Raw genomic sequence first — 19734 nt, 5'->3', positions numbered from 1 at the left:
GACATTCATATTGAAAGAAACTTTTCTCAAATAAATTTATGACTCGTAAACTTTAAAGCCAACGTCCAAATTGACAATATGTATCGTTAAATCCCACCATTTGTCAAATCCCCCTGTTTCGGTAATAGCCAATATGCTATCCCCCAGACGAGCATTTATCCGACCCACCGAAACAACCCACGCAACGTAACGTGCGAAAACTACCATTCCATTCCTTTTAGCAGCATAGCACGAAGCACATCAATTGATTGCTGAATGTATGCAAATTGTATCCTTAACTCACTCACAGTTCTTTAACAATGCGAGCGACATACGCGTGCCGTCTAGCGTCTAGGTCTCGTGCAGGAATCACCGAACATCTCAAGCGCACACACGACATGTGAAAACGATGTGCGTTGATGTGTATGTATGTTCATTAGAGCAGTTCAGATTATAAAAAAAGTTTGATAATTTAACCTCCGATCTTCCTAACAATCTGCATGATAAAATTAGAGTTCCATGGAACTTTTAGGTCATTTTGGTGAAGACTTCAAGGAGGCCCAAGGACTTTGACATTGGTAACACTGTCATATCCATGCTTATGATAGTATTAACTATGGAACTTCATTACTCAAGCATAAATGAAAAAACCTTGAGCTAATTTTGTTTGGGGTTTTGAGAAAAGATAAAGAGAAAAATTATAAGAAAGGAATGTAAGGTAGGATTTTCATTCTGTTTGTAATTTGAACCACCCTAATGCTCTTACTTACCGGCTTTGTACAGTTCAGTATCATGTTTCAACTGTTTAAATTTGGAGAAAAGTGGTGGTCTCCTGCAACCAGCAGACAGAATATTGTTTCGACAAGCGACAGTCCATGTTTCAAGCGCGTGGGAGGTTCCGTCACCGAAAAAATTCTACCGGTTGCTTTTGCTCGATACAGAAGGTTTTCAATGTTTCGGAGAAACGTTTTCATATCTGTCTGCTGTCGTCTAGAAAGTTTTGTGTAAACGGCGAAAGGAGCAATATGTGATGTTTATGTTTTTCTTTTGCGTAAGCCGAGTCATGCCCACTGTCGGATGTTATTCTTGAAACTGATGTTCCTATCGAATCCTAGAAATGTCAAACCTTCTATAGGAAATTTCAAGCGAAGTAGCTACACTACGTGTAATAAACGTTCTCAGCATTTGATCAAACTTCGATGAAACATTTCCACAGAATCTATTTGTAAAATAAACATATTTATGCAAACTACCAGTGGAAATCCTATAGATGTCCCATTGAAAATACGTTGAAGCTTCTAATGGAAATCTCTCGGATTTCTTCCGGAAAATTCCACAGATTTCCTCCGGGAAATCCCTCAGATTTCATCCGAGAAATCTCCCAGATTTCATCTAGAAAATCCTTCAGATTTCCTCCATGAAATTCCTCAGAATTCATCCGGTAAATCCCTCAGATTTCCTCCTGAAAAATCCTCAAATTCCTCCAGGAAATCCCTCTGATTTCCTCCGAAAAATCTCTAACATTCCTCCGGGAAATCTCTAAAATTTTCTACGGAAAATCCCTCAAATTTCCTTCAAGAAATCCCTCAGATTTCCTCCAGTAAATTTCCCAGATTTCCCACGGGAAATCTCTCAGATTTGTTCCGGGAAATTCCTCAGATTTCCTTCTTTAAATCCCTCAAAACTCCACCGAGAAATTCCTCAGATTTCCGCCGCGAAATCCTTTAGATCTCCTCCGGGAAATCCCTCAGATTTTCTTCAGGATTTCATCCGGGAAATCTCTCAGATTTCCTCCGGGAAATCTCTCAGATTTCCTCCGGGAAATCTCTCAGATTTCCTCCGTGAAATTTCTCAGATTTCCACCGGGAAATCTCTCAGATTTCCACCGGGAAATCCCTCAGATTTCCTCCAGGAAATCTCTCGGATTTCCTCCGGGAAATCTCTCAGATTTCCTCCGGGAAATCTCTCAGATTTCCTCCGGGAAATCTCTCAGATTTCCTCCGGGAAATCTCTCAGATTTCCTCCGGGAAATCTCTCAGATTTCCTTCGGGAAATCTCTCAGATTTCCTCCGGGAAATCTCTCAGATTTCCTCCGGGAAATCTCTCAGATTTCCTCCGGGAAATCTCTCAGATTTCCTCCGGGAAATCTCTCAGATTTCCTCCGGGAAATCTCTCAGATTTCCTCCGGGAAATCTCTCAGATTTCCTCCGGGAAATCTCTCAGATTTCCTCCGGGAAATCTCTCAGATTTCCTCCGGGAAATCTCTCAGATTTCCTCCAAGAAATCTCTCAGATTTCCTCCGGGAAATCTCGCAGATTTCCTCCGGGAAATCTCGCAGATTTCCTCCGGGAAATCTCGCAGATTTCCTCCGGGAAATCTCCAAGATTTCCTCCGGGAAATCTCCCAGATTTCCTCCGGAAAATCTCCCATATTTCCTACGGGAAATCTCTCAGATTTCCTCCAAGAAATCTCGCAGATTTCCTCCGGGAAATCTCTCAGATTTCCTCCGGGAAATCTCTCAGATTTCCTCCGGGAAATCTCTCAGATTTCCTCCGGGAAATCTCTCAGATTTCCTCCGGGAAATCTCTCAGATTTCCTCCGGGAAATCTCTCAGATTTCCTCCGGGAAATCTCTCAGATTTCCTCCGGGAAATCTCTCAGATTTCCTCCGGGAAATCTCTCAGATTTCCTCCGGGAAATCTCTCAGATTTCCTTCGGGAAATCTCTCAGATTTCCTCCGGAAAATCTCTCAGATTTCCTCCGGGAAATCTCGCAGATTTCCTCCGGGAAATCTCGCAGATTTCCTCCGTGAAATTTCTCAGATTTCCTCCGGGAAATCTCTCAGATTTCCACCGGGAAATCCCTCAGATTTCCTCCGGGAAATCTCTCAGATTTTGTCAAGGGCATTCTTCAGATTTCCTCCGGGAAGTTCCTCCGATTTCCTCCCGGTAATCTCTCAGATTTCCTCCGGGAAATTCCTCAGATTTTCTCCGGGAAATCTCTCAGATTTTCTCCAGGAAATCTTTCAGATTTCCTCCGGGAGATCCCTCGGATTTCCTCCGGAAAATCAGACACATCGAATGAACGTTCTGAAAACTTCCATCCTGGTCAACAAAGTCACTAAGTTGATACAACTATCATGTATGTTTCCTTCTTTCGAACTTGTGGACATGCTTTTACCGCCCATGCTTGCTTCATGTGACGTGTTAGCTAGGAAAAGATAGTCGCATTAACTTTTTTATGTTTGTGGTTCAACAAAGAAGAACAAGGAAAGAAAACGTTTTCGATTGGGCTACTTTTCAATTACGCCCGAAATATTTCAAATGAAATCGTAGACTAATGTGGGAGCCGTGATCATTGGTCGAATTTTATGATGCTGAAATAATGAGACATGTTCAGTGGAAAGCAGCCGACTGTTTTCCATCGCTCACAAACTGACAGTTTGAGCTTTTATTTCTTCTTAGTACAAAGTTGTGCTATGAAGAAAGGGCAGACACTTGTACCTATTTTTGGAAAATTGCTGCAACATTCCTTCTTAAAGAAACGTTTAGATGTTCAGTACATGGGATTTGTGTTATTAATTAATTACGTATCAAAGCATTGAATAGCGTTTCGATCATAAATAAAAAAAAATAACAAAGTTTTCTGTCACATCTACTCCTACAAGGAACTATCTCGCCCAATCAAGAATACGTCACAAATACGAAACTCTTGTTCGTCATCAAAGTAATAAATAAAGCGATTGTAAAATTTCATCGCTTCTCGAGGGTATAATTTTGTCAAGCATGCTTCAACTACATCGATGGCATGTAAAGTCCCAAGCACACTATGCGCGGAAACGTTGAACGACACCCCCGACAATAATCGAATAAAGTTCCGCTGTTATTCCAAATTTCAAATGAACCCTTCGCAATATGTGCTCGAAACGGGCGTTCCTTTGGCCACTGTCGCCCGAACTAACTGTGTTTGAACCTTCACGAGCAAATGGTTCGAAGAAAGGACCAATTTTCCTCGGCAGCAACGCGTCGGGTATAAATTTCCAACGACGACAATGCCAAAGCATGACACGATGAACAAATGGATTTTTATATCCTGTCACGATCCATATTTCTCCATATGGATGGGGGAATGTCGGGTCACTATGCACCGAATCTCATGAGTTGGAAAACCGCAATTTTGATAGCAAATCAGATACGAGATTGCACAAAAGCGGTGTCAAGACTCCCCCTTTGGGACATCCGCAAACAATCGATTCCCGAATCGCAGCTTTATGCGATGTCGAGAAGAGATGTCGGTTATTGAGCATGTGATAATTAAAAAATAGTTAGAAGTATATGTAGAGGAATTTTTGGAGCAATGTGTGGAAGTTTTCCTAAAAAGATTCCTTCACGAATCATTCAATGTGGAATTTATTTAACTAATCATATGCATTTCACCCCACCATCCCCGCACGACGATTCGAACTTCTTCGTAACTTTTCATCGAGATGCGAGCGAAAAGATAAGAAGCTAAAGGAAAACCTCCCATGAAGAAACGACATCCGGGGTTCAGCTTTGAAATGGAGCATCGTTTGTTGTCAGCTAGAATTTATTAACCTTGTTTGGCATTCGTTTCCAATCGCCGTTTTTTCTTCTTTCCTATGTCGTTCTATCGAAACGCAACCTGCCTCATTGTAAAGTTGCGCTTAGAGGTTTTCGATGGGTTTGTGTGCTTCTTGGGAGGGGCGGAAACGAGCAACGATATGTGAAAAATGGTGTCTGTGACATTGTAGGTAGATGCTATTTATTGGTCTATTTCTAAATTATTGTAGGGAAGGTTTCAGAAAGATGATCATAAAGGGCCCATGCTTTTCCTTCGTGGCTGTATGTTATCACGGGTTCCACAGCTTTTTAACTTGGTTTTCTTAGATGCATTTGTGCATTGTGGGACAAAGAATTCGAGAGAAAGATTTGTCGAAACAAATCTTCGACTAGACGAGGATTGAATCATGGCCATGATAAATTTTCTGGATAATTCATGGAGAGGAGTTCAACTTAAAATCAGACTTCTGTCAAAGATCTTCCTAGAATCCATTCAGAAATTTTACGTTGCACTCTTTCCCTTTTCTCCAATGGAAAATATTTCGATACGAAAATTGAACTTGTACTTGAATTTTTCAAAACTTGAACGAAACAAGTTTCTTTAAGATTTTTAGAAGTTCTCTAAACAATCTTTGGCAAAAGTTGCAAATCTTGTGATGAAACCAGATCTCCAGGAATTCTTCAAGAGTTTATTCCTGTTTTTAAGAATACATCCAGGAGCTTCTCCTAGGATTTGCCTTGGAATTCGACAAGGAGTTTCTCCATAAATTCCTCCAATGATGTCATCAGGAGTCCTTTTTAGAATTCTTCTAGAATACTTTTCACGATTTTTCAGGAATTCTTATGGAGATTTCTACAGCGACCCCTCCAGGAATTATTCCATGGACTCTTCCATATGTGTCTCTACGAATAACTTCACAGATTCTTACAAATATACCTCCGAACATTCTTTCAATCAAGTTTCTAAGGTTTCTTCAATAATCCGCCAAGGGTTTCCCCAGAAACTCCTCTAGCATTTTTTTGTGGAATAGCTCCATGAGCTCTTTTGATTGTCTCTCTAGTATTTTTACAGGGTTTCTCTATTATTTTTCCAGTAATATTTCCTGAAATTTTTCCAGGGACTCCTCTAGGAATTCTTCCAGGAATTTCTTTACAAATTCCAAGATGTCATCAGGGATTCCCAGAAGAGTTGCTTGGGTGTTTCTATCAGCAGCTCTTCAAGAGTTTCCTCTAGAAATTCTTCCAGGATTGCTTCCATATTTTTTGCATTACTTATCAAGAAATTTTAACAAAATTCCTCCACGAATGCTTCTAAAGATTTCTTTAGAAATTCCCATAAATACCTAAAATTTCAAAAGTATTTGCTCCATAGATTTCTCTATGAATTTCTTTAACTCTAGATGAAAATTCCTTTAAGCTTTTCACGGATAAAAACTCCATCAATACATTCAGTTTTTTTTTGTGGCAGAATCCCTGAAGAAATGCTAAAAAATACATTTAAATAAATCTGTGTGACTGTGTGATCTCTTTCCCTTTTCTTCAAAAGAAAATATTAGGATATGGAATCTGATCTTGTGTTTGAATTTTTCAAAGCTTTGCTCCAGCAATCATATTTTTAAAATAGTTTTGCTAGGACAGGTTTCTTCAAGATTTTTTGGAGTTATTCTTCTTCTTTCTGGCGTTACGCCCCACTTGGACAGAGCCTGCTTCTCAGCTTAGTGTTCTTATGAGCACTTCCACAGTTATTAACTGAGAGCTTACTATGCCAATGGCCATTTTTGCATGTGTATATCGTGTGGCAGGTACGAAGATACTCTATGCCCTGGGAAGTTGAGAAAATTTCCAACCCGAAAAGATCCCCGACCGGTGGGATTCGAACCCACGACCCTCAGCTTGGTCATGCTGAATAGCTGCGCGTTTACCGCTACGGCTATCTGGGCCCCTTTAAACATAATTGGCATCTGGAGTTCTTTAAACATAATTGGCAAATCTTGTAAGAAATCTTTCGTAAACTTGTGCCAATGATTCGCCAAGTTATATCAAAATAAAATAAATTTAGAATTTTTTCTATGGATTCGTCAAAAATATATTAATTTGGATATTTTTCATTAATTTAATTTGCTTTTTTGTTCTTTATCCGAAATAAGAATACACGTGTTTTTGGATGTTTTGATTAGGGTGACCATTTCCGAAATAGAATGACAAGAAAAATCACGATTTTGCAAAATTTTTATTAAAAAAAATATAACTTTTGAACCGCTTGACCGATTTTAAATTTTCTTGGATAAAATGAAAGCTAAAAAATTTAACTTTTCAAGAAAAATTTCACAAAAAATGTTTTTTACATGAAAAATATAAAAAATATCCGTTTTTTCGTGTTTTGAAAATATGACAACAATTGTCCTGGATAGCGAAGTTATGTCATAATATACTACAATAGTCAGAAATTACATTCACAAGCAAAAACAATTAAAATAACGCTTGTGGATGCTAAATTCTCGTTCAAACAATTTTCGCATTTTTTATAGGCCATACTGTATGTTTTTCAGTTTTTGAGATATATTTTTTTTTTTTTTTGAAAAAAATCAGTCATTTTTTATTGGCACACACTGTAGATCTCAGCGCATTGGATTTTTTATTTTAAAAAATCATAACTTTTGAACAGCTCAACCGATTTTCATTATTTTTTATGGTCCAGCTCAGAGAATTTGATATTGATAACTAACAAAAGAGTTGTAGTTATGTGTTCTTATTTTTAGCAGGCTAAATAAATTACTTGTTTCGGGATAAACTAATATTTCTCGAAAACTTATTCATACAGACTCAAGTCAAACAAGTATACAAACTTACTTTATCGATCCTACGTGTTTTGCAGACGAAATTCTACACGTATCGCTCTGACCCAACTCGATTTTTCACTTGTAGAACGTTTAATTTCCGGATTTACAAAACGACGAAAGTAAGATTTTCAACTTTTGCAACATAACCACTACTTTCACCGCCCCGCTGTATGGAGAGACAAAGTGACTTAACCACGAATCAAAACAAATCGATTTTACACTGGTAGAAAAACGTCGCCAGTAACTGAATAAAACGGCTTATAATTTTGTCATAAAATTGTTGTGTGAAATAATAGGAACTCCATAGTTTTTGAATGCGAGCTCATTGTATGCAAAATTTAAGCAATGTACACGTCAAAAAAATGTTAAAAAGGTGATTCATTTTAAAACAGTTTTAGAAGACAGGTTGTGTTTCTTCTGAATTGAATTTCTCAAAACCGTATGGAAGTTACTTACGTCGATTTGAAAAAGTAATCGAGATTTGTCTTTTCTTTGTGATTAAAATCATGATTTTTTGTCTTAAGTTTCTTTATATCCCCTTAGAATACTCTGTGAATGCTTGACAATTTTGATCATAGATATGTAATTCCATTGTTGCATGTTGCTGTGATTTAAAAAAAAGTGAAAATAATTTATTTTCAAGTATTGCAAGCATCAATAACTTTGCAATTTTTAATGGAATAAAGTTTGGGACCCTATGCCTCATGATATTTCTTAGGAATGCATATAAGATTTTTTCAGAAGTTAATCATAAATTCGTCTAAGAGTTCCTATAAATGCTCTTAAAAAACTTAACAAATAATTTCGCTTTAGACACCTTGAAGAATTCATCCATGAAATTCTGATAGAACTTTTTTCAATACACAAGAAATTTCTCCATCAAGAATTCGAGCACAAATATTTATTGGAAAATTCATAGGGTTTCTCCAAATATTCCATTCACATTCATTCTGCATGATTTTCAATAAAATTATTCATGCATTTCCTCTCTAACTCAATCAGGAATTGCAGCTGGAATAATATTTTTATGATTTTATGATATATTTTTGGAAATACAAAACAGATGATTCTTACTTACTACTACTAATATTTAAACTATTCCTTTAGAAACTGCCCCTGATAACTCTTTCGGGATGCGGTTGTTGGGCTGTTCCACAAAGTTGTTCAATTTCAGATGTCACACAAATTTGCAGAACACACCAACTTTCCACGACTTACTGTTTTCGAATTCAATTAAAAAGTCCCTCGGTTACTTACTTTTGTCTTTGAACAACCCTCTGAATCTCTATGTAAAATGACTGCAATGTAATAATTCCCTTACAGGCAAAATTTCAAGTTATTTGTAGTTCGTCATTCAAATTTCAGCCAATTCAGACTACCAGAAGCTGAGATACAGCACCCCAAACTTGGGCATTTTGTATGGAAAAACAGCATTTGGTTACTAACTTATGTCAATGACTGTATTACGTAAAGCTCAAATGTGAAATTTTTGACGACCTCCCCCCCTTCCGTATCGCATTTTGTATGAAAATTTCAAAAAATGTGTGTGAGCCGTAACGCTTGTGCCTACTTCCCCTAGAGCGTTACGTAATTTGTGGATGCCGCCTTACGACTGTTCTAGAGTGCAAATGTGCAGCTTTAAAGCTAGATCATATTGAAAGTACCACAGCTCGAATACAGGTTCGGTTGTGGATCTTTTCGGGTGGATTTATTTTTGGGATTTCCTGAACATAGACTGCAACTTTGGTTACCACACTTCTTAATAGTGTACAAGTGTTCTAAGTTGAAAAAAATGGAAGTCTAAATTACTATGCCAAAATCAATGTCATCACAGTTCAAATGTAATGTCAGGAATGAATAGAGAAAAGAGAAGATGACAGATATCCATCAAATATTTATTGCAAGGCCCGTAGAAAAAAAAACCTTAAGGCCTTTTAAGGAACATGGAAGTTTTTCATGTCAATCTATCCAGCAGGATACTTTTCACAAAATGAAAACTAATACCGTATCGTGAGTGTACCAACTACATACCATAGCGTACTTCGCGGGATTTTGAACGTACCTCGCGTTTTCTTAAAAAACGGTGATCCTGCTGAATAGACGGTCGATTTTTCGAAAATCTAGACAAACCGTTCCGAATGTTTCCGAACTTGCGTGTACCAACGATGTACCTTCCGGATCTAACCTCGGTTTTAAACATACCTCAAAATTTTCCATACTTCCTTATATAAACTTTTTCAAATCGATTTATATGTTTAATAAATGCTCAGAATCGGATTCCTTGTAAAATTTTAGCCCGAAAACATGTAAAAAACTTTATACTTAAGTTGAAACATGTCAGATTTATGGCAAAAAAAACGTAATCTCATAACGCTATATGAGGGATTTCAACAAACCCCTTAATGTATTTTACGAGATGTGTTCATATAATGTGCCTGGATGTATGCAACACTCAACATTGAACTTAGAAAAATGAACATAATGTGATGTAAACGGGTTTAATATGTGATATATAGCAAAAACATGATGTTTAGGGATACATCAATAACAGCGATGATATATTAGAAAAGTTGTATTGTACTAAAATGATTCAAAGTCACCTGAAAATCATTCGTTAGTCTGTAAACTATATTCTATGAAGAAACACCCATATATAGAGGTTTCAGCCAAAACGTTGCATGATTGTTACTGAAGGCGAAGTAGCTTACACGTCACGCAAACTTCATTTATGCGATGTAAATATGAAGTCATGTAAATTTAGGTCTAAAATCATGTAAAAATATGTTATATGTCACGTAATCTCACACAATCCTGCTGAATTACATGAGATATAATTGATGTTTACATGATATATCACGTAAATATCCATGACATGCCACGCTTCAACTATGTGCATTATATGTCACAGTAATTTACACGTTTTGTTTGAACCGTGTGGATTTATAATGAATTTCAAAGCTGAATTTTAAATAACTTATTCAGAATATTCATAAAGAAGGATAAATCACCACCAATTATTCTTTTCTCTGCTAGCGGTAATAGCCACCAGCAGATGCTTTTGCATCGCATTTGTAGTTAGCTTTTGACAGTAACTAAAACGGTTTAAGACTTATTCGTTATTCTACTGAACGGGTTGCTTCGATCCCTAGAATCGTCTTGGCTTCTTCTTTTCACAAAGGACAGTGAGCTTCTTTGATGTATGTGTTCACCGAGTCGATCGGTTTACTGTTATAAGCAAGCAACAGTACAGAGTTCATTTCACATACTGCAATATTTGTATTGAAGGAGAATGACATCTCAGCTAAGCTAACCATTGAGCTAAAAATTTGAATAAGACTCTTTATAAACGTTTCATAAGCTTTAATTCTAACAAAAAATAATTTTCTCTTGAATGAACAGTGTTCGGAATTCGGTGCAATACGCTAATGTTTTGTAGCAGCTCGAACTGTAAATCTTATTTTACATTGGTTTCTCATGAATTTAACAAATTTTGTTCTTACTTAGAAAGATAGTTTCTCCTTAACCCCTCTTGCAATGAGTGATTCTGACCTATCGCCTTCTTAGATATCGACTTGTTTTTTTTTTGGTCTTGATAGTGTCTTTCTAAAAACACACCAAGCCGTTCCCATAGGAGACGTTAGCCACAAGGAAGGACGTTTCAAGTAATACTGTTTAATATGGTATGCCCTCTTCAACATCTAATCCAATTTCTCTCGCCGTTCCCTTACGGTACCTATCAATTTAGTATTCATTGCTTTCTTCTCCATGTTCCCTCTTACTTCGAGCAAAATAGACCAATATGCCGGTAAAAAAAAATAAAATAAAATTATCACGGTCGATACCTTTGTATACCTTGTTCACAACGCTAGCCTAAACATAGTATTGAATTTACCTTTCCATCTGCAATCTAATTGATTCTTTACTCACGGTTTAGAACTAAATCCAATGTTATTTTCCAATGTAACTTAGCCATAAGTAATTATACAATTTCTATTTGATTTCAAATGAACTCACTTTAAATTCACCTGTTTAATACTTGGCAAACACTAGACACAGATTACAACCTATTAATTATTCACACCGTTGCAAATAGGCGATTTAATAAAGGTATAGTAACTAGAATAATACTCTTCTTCAATTTTCCACACTACTGAGTTGAATTTTATTTTGTTTTGATTCTCTTTTCTGTAATCCTACTCTATCCCCTAAGTCACCCCAACAACCTCGTATCGCTATGGACGGGTAATTGAGCCAAACCGTGCGACCAGCTCAGTGGGTTCTTCACAAATAGCCTATGATTAAAAGAAGGAAAATTTAAACAAGTGTGATGCATTCAATTGTTTTATTAGTACTACTAGAAATAAATGCAGATGATTTAAAAAAGGTAAAATTCCCAATTAAAATATAAGCTAAATTATAGGGGATTGTAATGAAACCAATGTAACTCGAAAGAATAGCCTATACATTGACAAACATGATGTTCTCTCACCTCATAATAATCAACAATTTAATTGGCTTCTCATTAAAATTACTAAAGTGAAATATTGAATAATATTGAAACTTCAATCATTTTTTTTTCATCCTAATGCTCGATAAAAGTTTTGAACCATAAACTTTCAGATTTTTTTTTTTCCTGTGTTGGGTGTATAATCACTGCGACCATTTTTTGATCTATTGTGATACACCACCCATTTTAATGTATAACCGTATTCAAGGTGATAGATTACTACGATTAGTTATCCTCAACTCATGATTTCGGTATTTTCAAAATGGGGAATAATATGTCGTATAAACCGAACTACTTTGAATGGAGCTAAGGACCATATATCAGAGGGCTGTAGAAACCCTTGACCAAGATACTTTAATCTCACAGCAAAAAGTGCAACGCAGTTACACAGAAGGTGTTCAGAGGTTTCTGTTTCCTCACTACAAAAGCGACAAACATCATCTTCAATTCTTTTGATCAGTCGTAAATGATATTTAACTAAACAATGTCCTGTAATTAGTCCTGTGTATGCACACAGGTCTTTTTTTGACAGGGCAAGTAGTTTTTGTGTATGTGATTTATTGGGTGTTATAAACTTTTTAGATTGGCGGGCTTCAACAGTGTTATTCTAATTGGTATTTACCATGGATTTTTCCCAGTTCCTGAGCTCCATTTTAATGGAGCATGGTGAAACTCCACAGAAAGGCTCTGGCCCTTGTAATTGTTGAGATGATCCAACTCTTGCCAGCTCATCTGCTTTTTCATTTCCTTCTATTCCCTGATGCCCAGGCACCCAGTAAAGAACTATAGTATTATTTACCGATAATTTTTGAAGTAAGAGAGTACATTTCCAAACCAACTTTGAAGCACATGTGTATGATTTCAAAGCAGCCAGCGCTGCTTGGCTATCAGAAAAAATGCATATGTTGGAATGCTTGTATTTTTTTTTAAGCAAATAGAAGCACATTCTAGTATAGCTTGTATTTCAGCCTGGAAGACGGTTGGCCATCTACCCATTGAGACTGATAAACATACACCGGGACCAGTAACACCAGCTCCCACTTGATCGTTTTGTTTGGAACCATCAGTATAGAAGACTATTGAACCTGAGCGAATTTGTGGTCCTCCCACATCCCAGACAGAGCGATCCGGCTCTACTACATTGTACCTACGATCAAAATTAAATGTCGTTTCCATCCAGTCATTGTTGACTGTAACTAATGGATTAATTAGAACTTTTTTCAAAATTTCCAAATGACCTTTTATGTCACCATCATCACCAACTTTCAGATAGTGCGTAGCTTAGGGGAAAAATGCATTCCCTAAATATGAATTTTGTAGTTTATTTTAGCTAGCGCCCTGTTAGCGATTGGATCATGTACCAACAGGCACCCCTACATTCAGGCCAGCAGACTAAACTGGACAACACAAGCGGACCAATAACGTGCATGTGGGTACCCGGTCACTGCGGCATAATCGGCAACGAACGAGCCGACGCACTGGCTAGCCTCGGTCGGCCGTTTTCGAACAAATGAAGTCCCGGGTGAAGACATCAAGGTCTGGGTAAAAACCACTATATGGAATGCATGGGCGACTGAGTGGACGCGTGACAGATCCTCCGACAAATCAAGCCGGACGTCTTACCGTGGACGGACGTGCGTGACTGGAGAGAGCAAAGGGTCCTAACGCGCCTGAGAACAGGCCACACTCGAGCAACCCACAACATGGGGGACGGCAGGAATTTCCGGAAGTTTTGCGAGACTTGTAACACCAGGAACACCGTCGAGCACATCATCAGCAACTGCCCTATCTACGAATACCCCAGAAGGCAGTACGACATAACATACACCAGCCGATCGCTTCAAAATGACCCCGCCTGCGAGAGAATCCTACTTAACTTCCTCAAGGAAGCAGGTATCTTCAACGAGCTTTGACGAACTTTGACAAGTTCGAAGAATACAGTCAAACACCCCACTGGACAACTAACACAGCAACGGACACGGACACGAAAATGGCACTGAAACGGTAACACAAAAACAGGAAACGAATGATTTACGATGAAGACCTAGGATGGAACAAAAAACGGACTGAGATTTGGATTACGTTTAAAATTGTACAGCAACATTGGTGAGAGATACCCTCGGGTACACTCATTTTTTCTTTTTTTTTTTTCACCGAGATGAGCCAGCCTCGGGCTGCAAATCTCGTTAATAAAGATAATAATAATAATAATATGTACTTTATTTTATTGTCACTATTAAATTTTTTGACTTCAGGCAATTTGACGTCATTAAAGTCGAAGAAGTTTAAGGTTAAGTTCAATTTCAATTAAGGATCATAATAATATAATACATGAGGTATATTTTAAAGTGATTAAAAACATGAAAATCTCAAAAAAGTTTTTGGTAGTTTTGGCCACCCCTTTATATGAAGCCCGACCATTATTCACTGATTGAACCCAACATTTCCATATTGTTAGCTCCACGTCTATGCTCACAAAGCCAAAAAAAGACATTAGAAAACAAAGGGTGATTATTATTGAAATCATCGCGTTTTTACAGATATCCCAACGACTGCAAGCAGCCCCGGCAATCCACGCGAACGTGACAAAATCGAAAAAAATTCAAACGAGATTCACAGCTTTTTCGTTAACCTAACACAATTCTCTTTCCATTCCTTTGCAGGCATGCCCCTGGAGGTCTACGGAACGTGGTATCCTTATGCATATCCATTTAACCAAGTGGCTTGCATCATCACCGGGCTGCTCTCGGAGACGGCCACCAACGCCACCGTGCTGACAATAACTTCCTTCACCGTAGAACGCTACATCGCCATCTGCCATCCGTTTCGGTGAGTATCCCAGTACGCGGTATGGTCCCGGATGACCTTCCGGGTGACAAATGTGAACAAACACGCTAACAAGCTGCTGCTGTATTCAGTGCACATCTTTCGGACAACAAATCGCTAACTCGATTAAAATCCCGACACTTCTGCTAATCACCCGTTTCGTTCTCTCCCCCTCGTCCGGCTACAGATCACATACTATGTCCAAGCTTTCGCGGGCAATCAAGTTCGTCATCGCAATCTGGCTGGTGGCGTTCGGATTGGCCACCCCACAGGCGCTGCAGTTCGGCGTGGTGGAAAGCGCTCACACGAGGCTCTGTACGGTAAGTCTCCGAAGGGGTGGTAAATGAATTACAATCACGTGGCTTCAGTAGATGTGTTTTGCGACTGAATTGATTATTAATCTATGTAAACAAATTGTTTCGGTTTTGAAAATAACAAAGTTTATAGGGAGCCGGAGCTTATTTTTGGCACTTTTGATTCACTTCAGTAGTTAGGTTTTTTGAAAGCTACTGAGCTTGTATTTGGCCACAATATGCGTCGTATTGAAGTGCTTTTTATTGCAAAGTTTCAGACAATTCGGTCGAGAAAAACCCCCCATGCAAAAGAGAATCATGGAAGTGCCCAAGTATCTCTGCACCCTACCAGAAATTTCTAACAAAAAATCAGACATTTAATCGAAGCGCTCGTCTTAAAAAAAGCACTCCAAGAAATTCATCCAGAAATTTTCATTGGAAGCTCTAACAGAAATTTCATAAAAAAAATTCACTCCTACTGAGGAAGGTGGTGAGTGCAACCAAGACAAAGTATATGCTATCTGGTGGGGCCAAGCGCGACAGGGTTCGTCTAGGTAGCAGTGTAAGTGTTACGATAGACGGGGATACGTTCGAGGTGGTCAACGAGTTCGTCTACCTTAGATCCTTGCTGACGGCTGACAATAACGTTAGCCGTGAAATACGGAGGCGCATCATTAGTGGGAGTCGGGCCTACTATGGCCTCCACAAGAAGCTGCGGTTAAAAAAGATTGACGCCCGCACCAAATGTATCATGTACAAAACGCTCATAAGGCCTTAGTCCTCTACGGGCATGAAACGTGGACGATGCTCGAGTAGGACATGCAAGCACTTGGAGTCTTCGAACGTCGGGTGCTTAGGACGATCTTCGGCGGTGCGCAGGAGAACGGTGTGTGGCGGCGAAGGATGAACCACGAGCTCGTTCAACTCTACGGCGAACCCAGTATCCAGAAGGTGGCCAAAGCTGGAAGGATACGATGGGCTGGGCATGTTGCAAGAATGCCGGACAGCAACCCTACAAAGATGGTGTTCGCTTCGGATCCGGTTGGTACAAGAAGGCGTGGAGCGCAGCGAGCTAGATGGGTGAATCAAGTGCGTATCGATTTGACGAGCGTGGGGCAGAACCGAGGATGGAGAGATGCGGCCACGAGCCGAGTATTGTGGCGTGTTATCTGTTTAGATGTTGACTAAATAAATGAAAAAGAATCCTACTGAGGAATTGATTAGCATTCAAACAGAGAATATTTTTTCAGGTTTTTGTGGCTCAGGTTTTTAAAGTTAACTTTTAAACCTTCCAGTCGTCGCGCAATTTGCTACCGTCAGAACCACTGCGCTCTTGTTGTGAACGAAAAGCGAGGTTTTTTCAGCGGTATTGTACAAAATACAACAGCGCGACGACTCAAGTGTTAAAAGATAACACTGAATCAACACTTTCATTGTTCTTGAACTGTCAAATAGCAAAGTTCCCTCAAAGTAGTGGCTGGTTGGTTTTCATCGTCCATGCCATATGCCATTCCGGTAGGAATATTTCGGGTTTCTCTGGGATGTTTGCAAATCCAACTTGAATCTTTGTGAATTCGATTAAAATCCTTAAGAAACCGATTGGAATCCTTAAAAACCCGACTATGAAATTTGCTAATTGTAGTGGAATCCAAATAACAAAATTTAATTCTCGGAAGATTAACTAATGAACCCATTATAAACTAGAAAGCTCAGAATAAGTTTGAATTGAACTTCTGTCCTACTTGAAGGCAAATAAGCAACTTATATGAACTTTATGTAAACTGTGAAGTTTGATTAATTACTTGAAAAATGAGCTGATTATGCCAAAACATGCCCTTGTATCTAAACTTTTGGTTGCTTAGGTACACATCCAACATAAATCCTTGCAAATCTCGATAATCAAACTAGACTCCTTGCAAATCTGATTGGTATTCATGTGACTTCAACAGGAAACTTCATGCGTCCAATTGTAACCTATGCTAATTTGACTGAAATCCTTGCGAATTCGACTTCAATCCAACAGGGAACCTTCCTAATTTGACCGGAATCTGACTGGAATCGAACTGGAATCCTTGTGAATCCGATTGGAATCCCAAGGAATTCAACTGGAATCCACGCGGAACCAATTTGAATCCCAACGGATTCATCTAAAATTTCTCAAGGATTACAGTCAGAATCCAAGGAAGGATTTCAGTTCAAGGTTTCCAGCTGGATTCGTAAGTCGGATTCGCTAGAACTCCAGTTGGATTTTCAAATATTCCAGTCAGATTCGCAAGGATTCCAGTAGGATTCGCAAGAATTCCAGTAGTATTCTTAAGGATTCCAGTCGGTATTCCAAAGATTCCAACCGGAATTTGAAGCATCCCAGGAATTACGACCATAGTCGTCGGAATTCAAGGAATTCCAGTCAAAATCTTAGGTATTCCAGAGTTTATTAGTTATTTTAAAACAATAGTACAATACAGGAATCGCACTGATGTCCAGATTTTCTACCAAAATACCAGAATTCTCCGAAATTGCAAAATTCTTACAATGAATCGAATACCGTCGTTGGGGGTGAGAATGGGTCAAAAAGGGATATGTACGATTTATTTTTTGAATAACTATCGCAATTTAACTCCAAAAAACTTCAAATTTGGTGTGTATGTAATTTGATGGTACATCAACAACCAGCGTTGCCAACCTTCTAGATTTGTCTGAAATATTCCAGATTTTTTAGGCTCCATTTCACAAAAATCTGGAAGATCCAGATAAAATGTATCAGGAATTTGTAAGGTTTTGTAAATAATTTGTAAGGTTCTCCATGTACGATATAGGAGATCCAGACAAGTTTTTAAAATCTTCCAGATTTTTGAAAAATTAATTTGGCATCCCTGTTAACAAATGTACACAAAATTAAAGAAAAATATGTATTCACAACGGCACCACAAGTGAATGAAAAATGACCCAATCTCACCCCATATAGGGGGGTGACACTGGCTCACTGTAATTGAAATAACTTGTTTTATGAGAATATGATTGCAAAACCATTCACAGCTGAAAAATATTGATGAAATACGATGCAAACAAGACGAAGAGATATCTCATATGTTTCACAGGTATGATAAACCCACTTAAAAGAACGATTATACCAAAATATTGAAGATCTATGAGAAAAAATATGTAAACCCATCATTTATCGTCAAGTTTACATATTTTTTTTTGTTTTTTTTTCCTCAAATTGTCTTCAAAGTCTTATCCCCATTGCCAAAAAGCCTGTTCAGTTTCCCCGAAGGTGTACTGAAACAGTGATTATTTTAAACCTTCGCAAATAGGGAGACTTACAGCTTCGGCACCATTCGACTATTATCGGCAACCAAATTTCAAACGCCAAATAGGGTAGGTGTACCAATTATGGATGCAATATGTCAACAGTAGTGATAAAAATCAAGTTGTAACCGCGTTTCTAAAACGCAAGCATGACTTGTTGGTGTCAATTACTAGTTTAAAGCCTTGCGAATCTGTTGATTTATACAGTTTTAGTACTAAATTGACTTTAAGCTTCTAAAAATGGATTTTAAATAGCGTTGTCTTTGTACCAATTATGGCAATAACGTTCCTAGCATTCGACATAAAAGTGTACCAATTATGGACTATCGAATATTTGCACGAAATGAACTCAAACGCCATGAAGAGCGAATGATAATGCAACACTATTATGCAATGAAGATATCGTTCATAAAATTTTCCAAAAATTTTGGGTTAAATAGATGTTAAATCAATTTTTTGCAATGGGTTCATTGGAGAAAATTAATTTTCGAAAAAGAAGTCAAAATGTAGTGTGAATGCAAATTATGATACAAAACAGCATTAATTATCTCACATTACCTTTCCAGTGCCAATTTTTTACGAAAAAAGAGAGAAAATTCAAAAATCGAGTGTCGCTGAAAACCCCTCTCTAACATGAAATTAGCATCTTCCGCTCGCGAACGTTTTCGAACGTGTGATTGAAAAATCTCAGTAATTGAGTACAAAACTTGAAGATAATGCTTTACCGAACCGTCCCGTCGTGGAAGTCACCCGTAAAATAGCTTTACTTCTCTTATTTCACTGATCAAAAAATGTAAACAATCCGCCTCCAGAGTATTGCCATAATTGGGCTATCATACACTCTCTGTACCAGTTATCGACATAGTGGAAATAACACGATTTCCAACTTAAAACAGTAGAATTGATTGCATACCAGCTAAATTTATTCATTTGTTCTCACTAGGCAACATACATTCATCGGTTGAAACAGTTTATCCGGATCAAAACATACATTTCGTAACGGAGGTACCTTAGCCAACTGCTAAGAAGGTGACATATATGTGAGGCAAAATTTTCAAATGTTCATTTTTCGAAGCTTATTGGACGAATGTTCTTTTCAAGGTTTAGTTACCATCAAAAACAAATAGTTTAATCATTCCTGTGAATATAAGCCATTATAGTCTAGTGAAATAATAAAAAAATCTCTTTTTGTTCCCACTATTGCCATTATTGGTACTATAGCCATAATTGGTACTTCTACCCTATACAATAATTTTCTATCAAAACACATTAATGAAAACATTCAGATGGTTCTTTGCTCTGCCCGCTCTCTGCTGACGAGATTTCCAAGACTGAACAAACAATATCGCCAGAGATGTCATCAATTCCAATGCCACTGATTTGGAGCTGCCGAAGAGATTC

General features: G+C 38.0%; 1 protein-coding gene across 1 annotated transcript in view; it reads left to right on the top strand.

Moving 5' to 3' along the window:
- LOC5578924 (pyrokinin-1 receptor) overlaps positions 1-19734 on the top strand; it is a 290607-nt gene that overhangs the window by 221722 nt on the left and 49151 nt on the right. The window contains exons 3-4 of the mRNA XM_001657160.3: positions 14569-14734; positions 14919-15051. Of these exons, the coding sequence (XP_001657210.3) occupies positions 14569-14734; positions 14919-15051 (299 nt within the window). The remainder of the gene's footprint in view (positions 1-14568; positions 14735-14918; positions 15052-19734) is intronic.

Source organism: Aedes aegypti, chromosome 1 (assembly GCF_002204515.2).
Source record: "Aedes aegypti strain LVP_AGWG chromosome 1, AaegL5.0 Primary Assembly, whole genome shotgun sequence".
NCBI lineage: Eukaryota > Metazoa > Arthropoda > Insecta > Diptera > Culicidae > Aedes > Aedes aegypti.
This window is presented reverse-complemented; position numbering and strand designations above follow the sequence as displayed.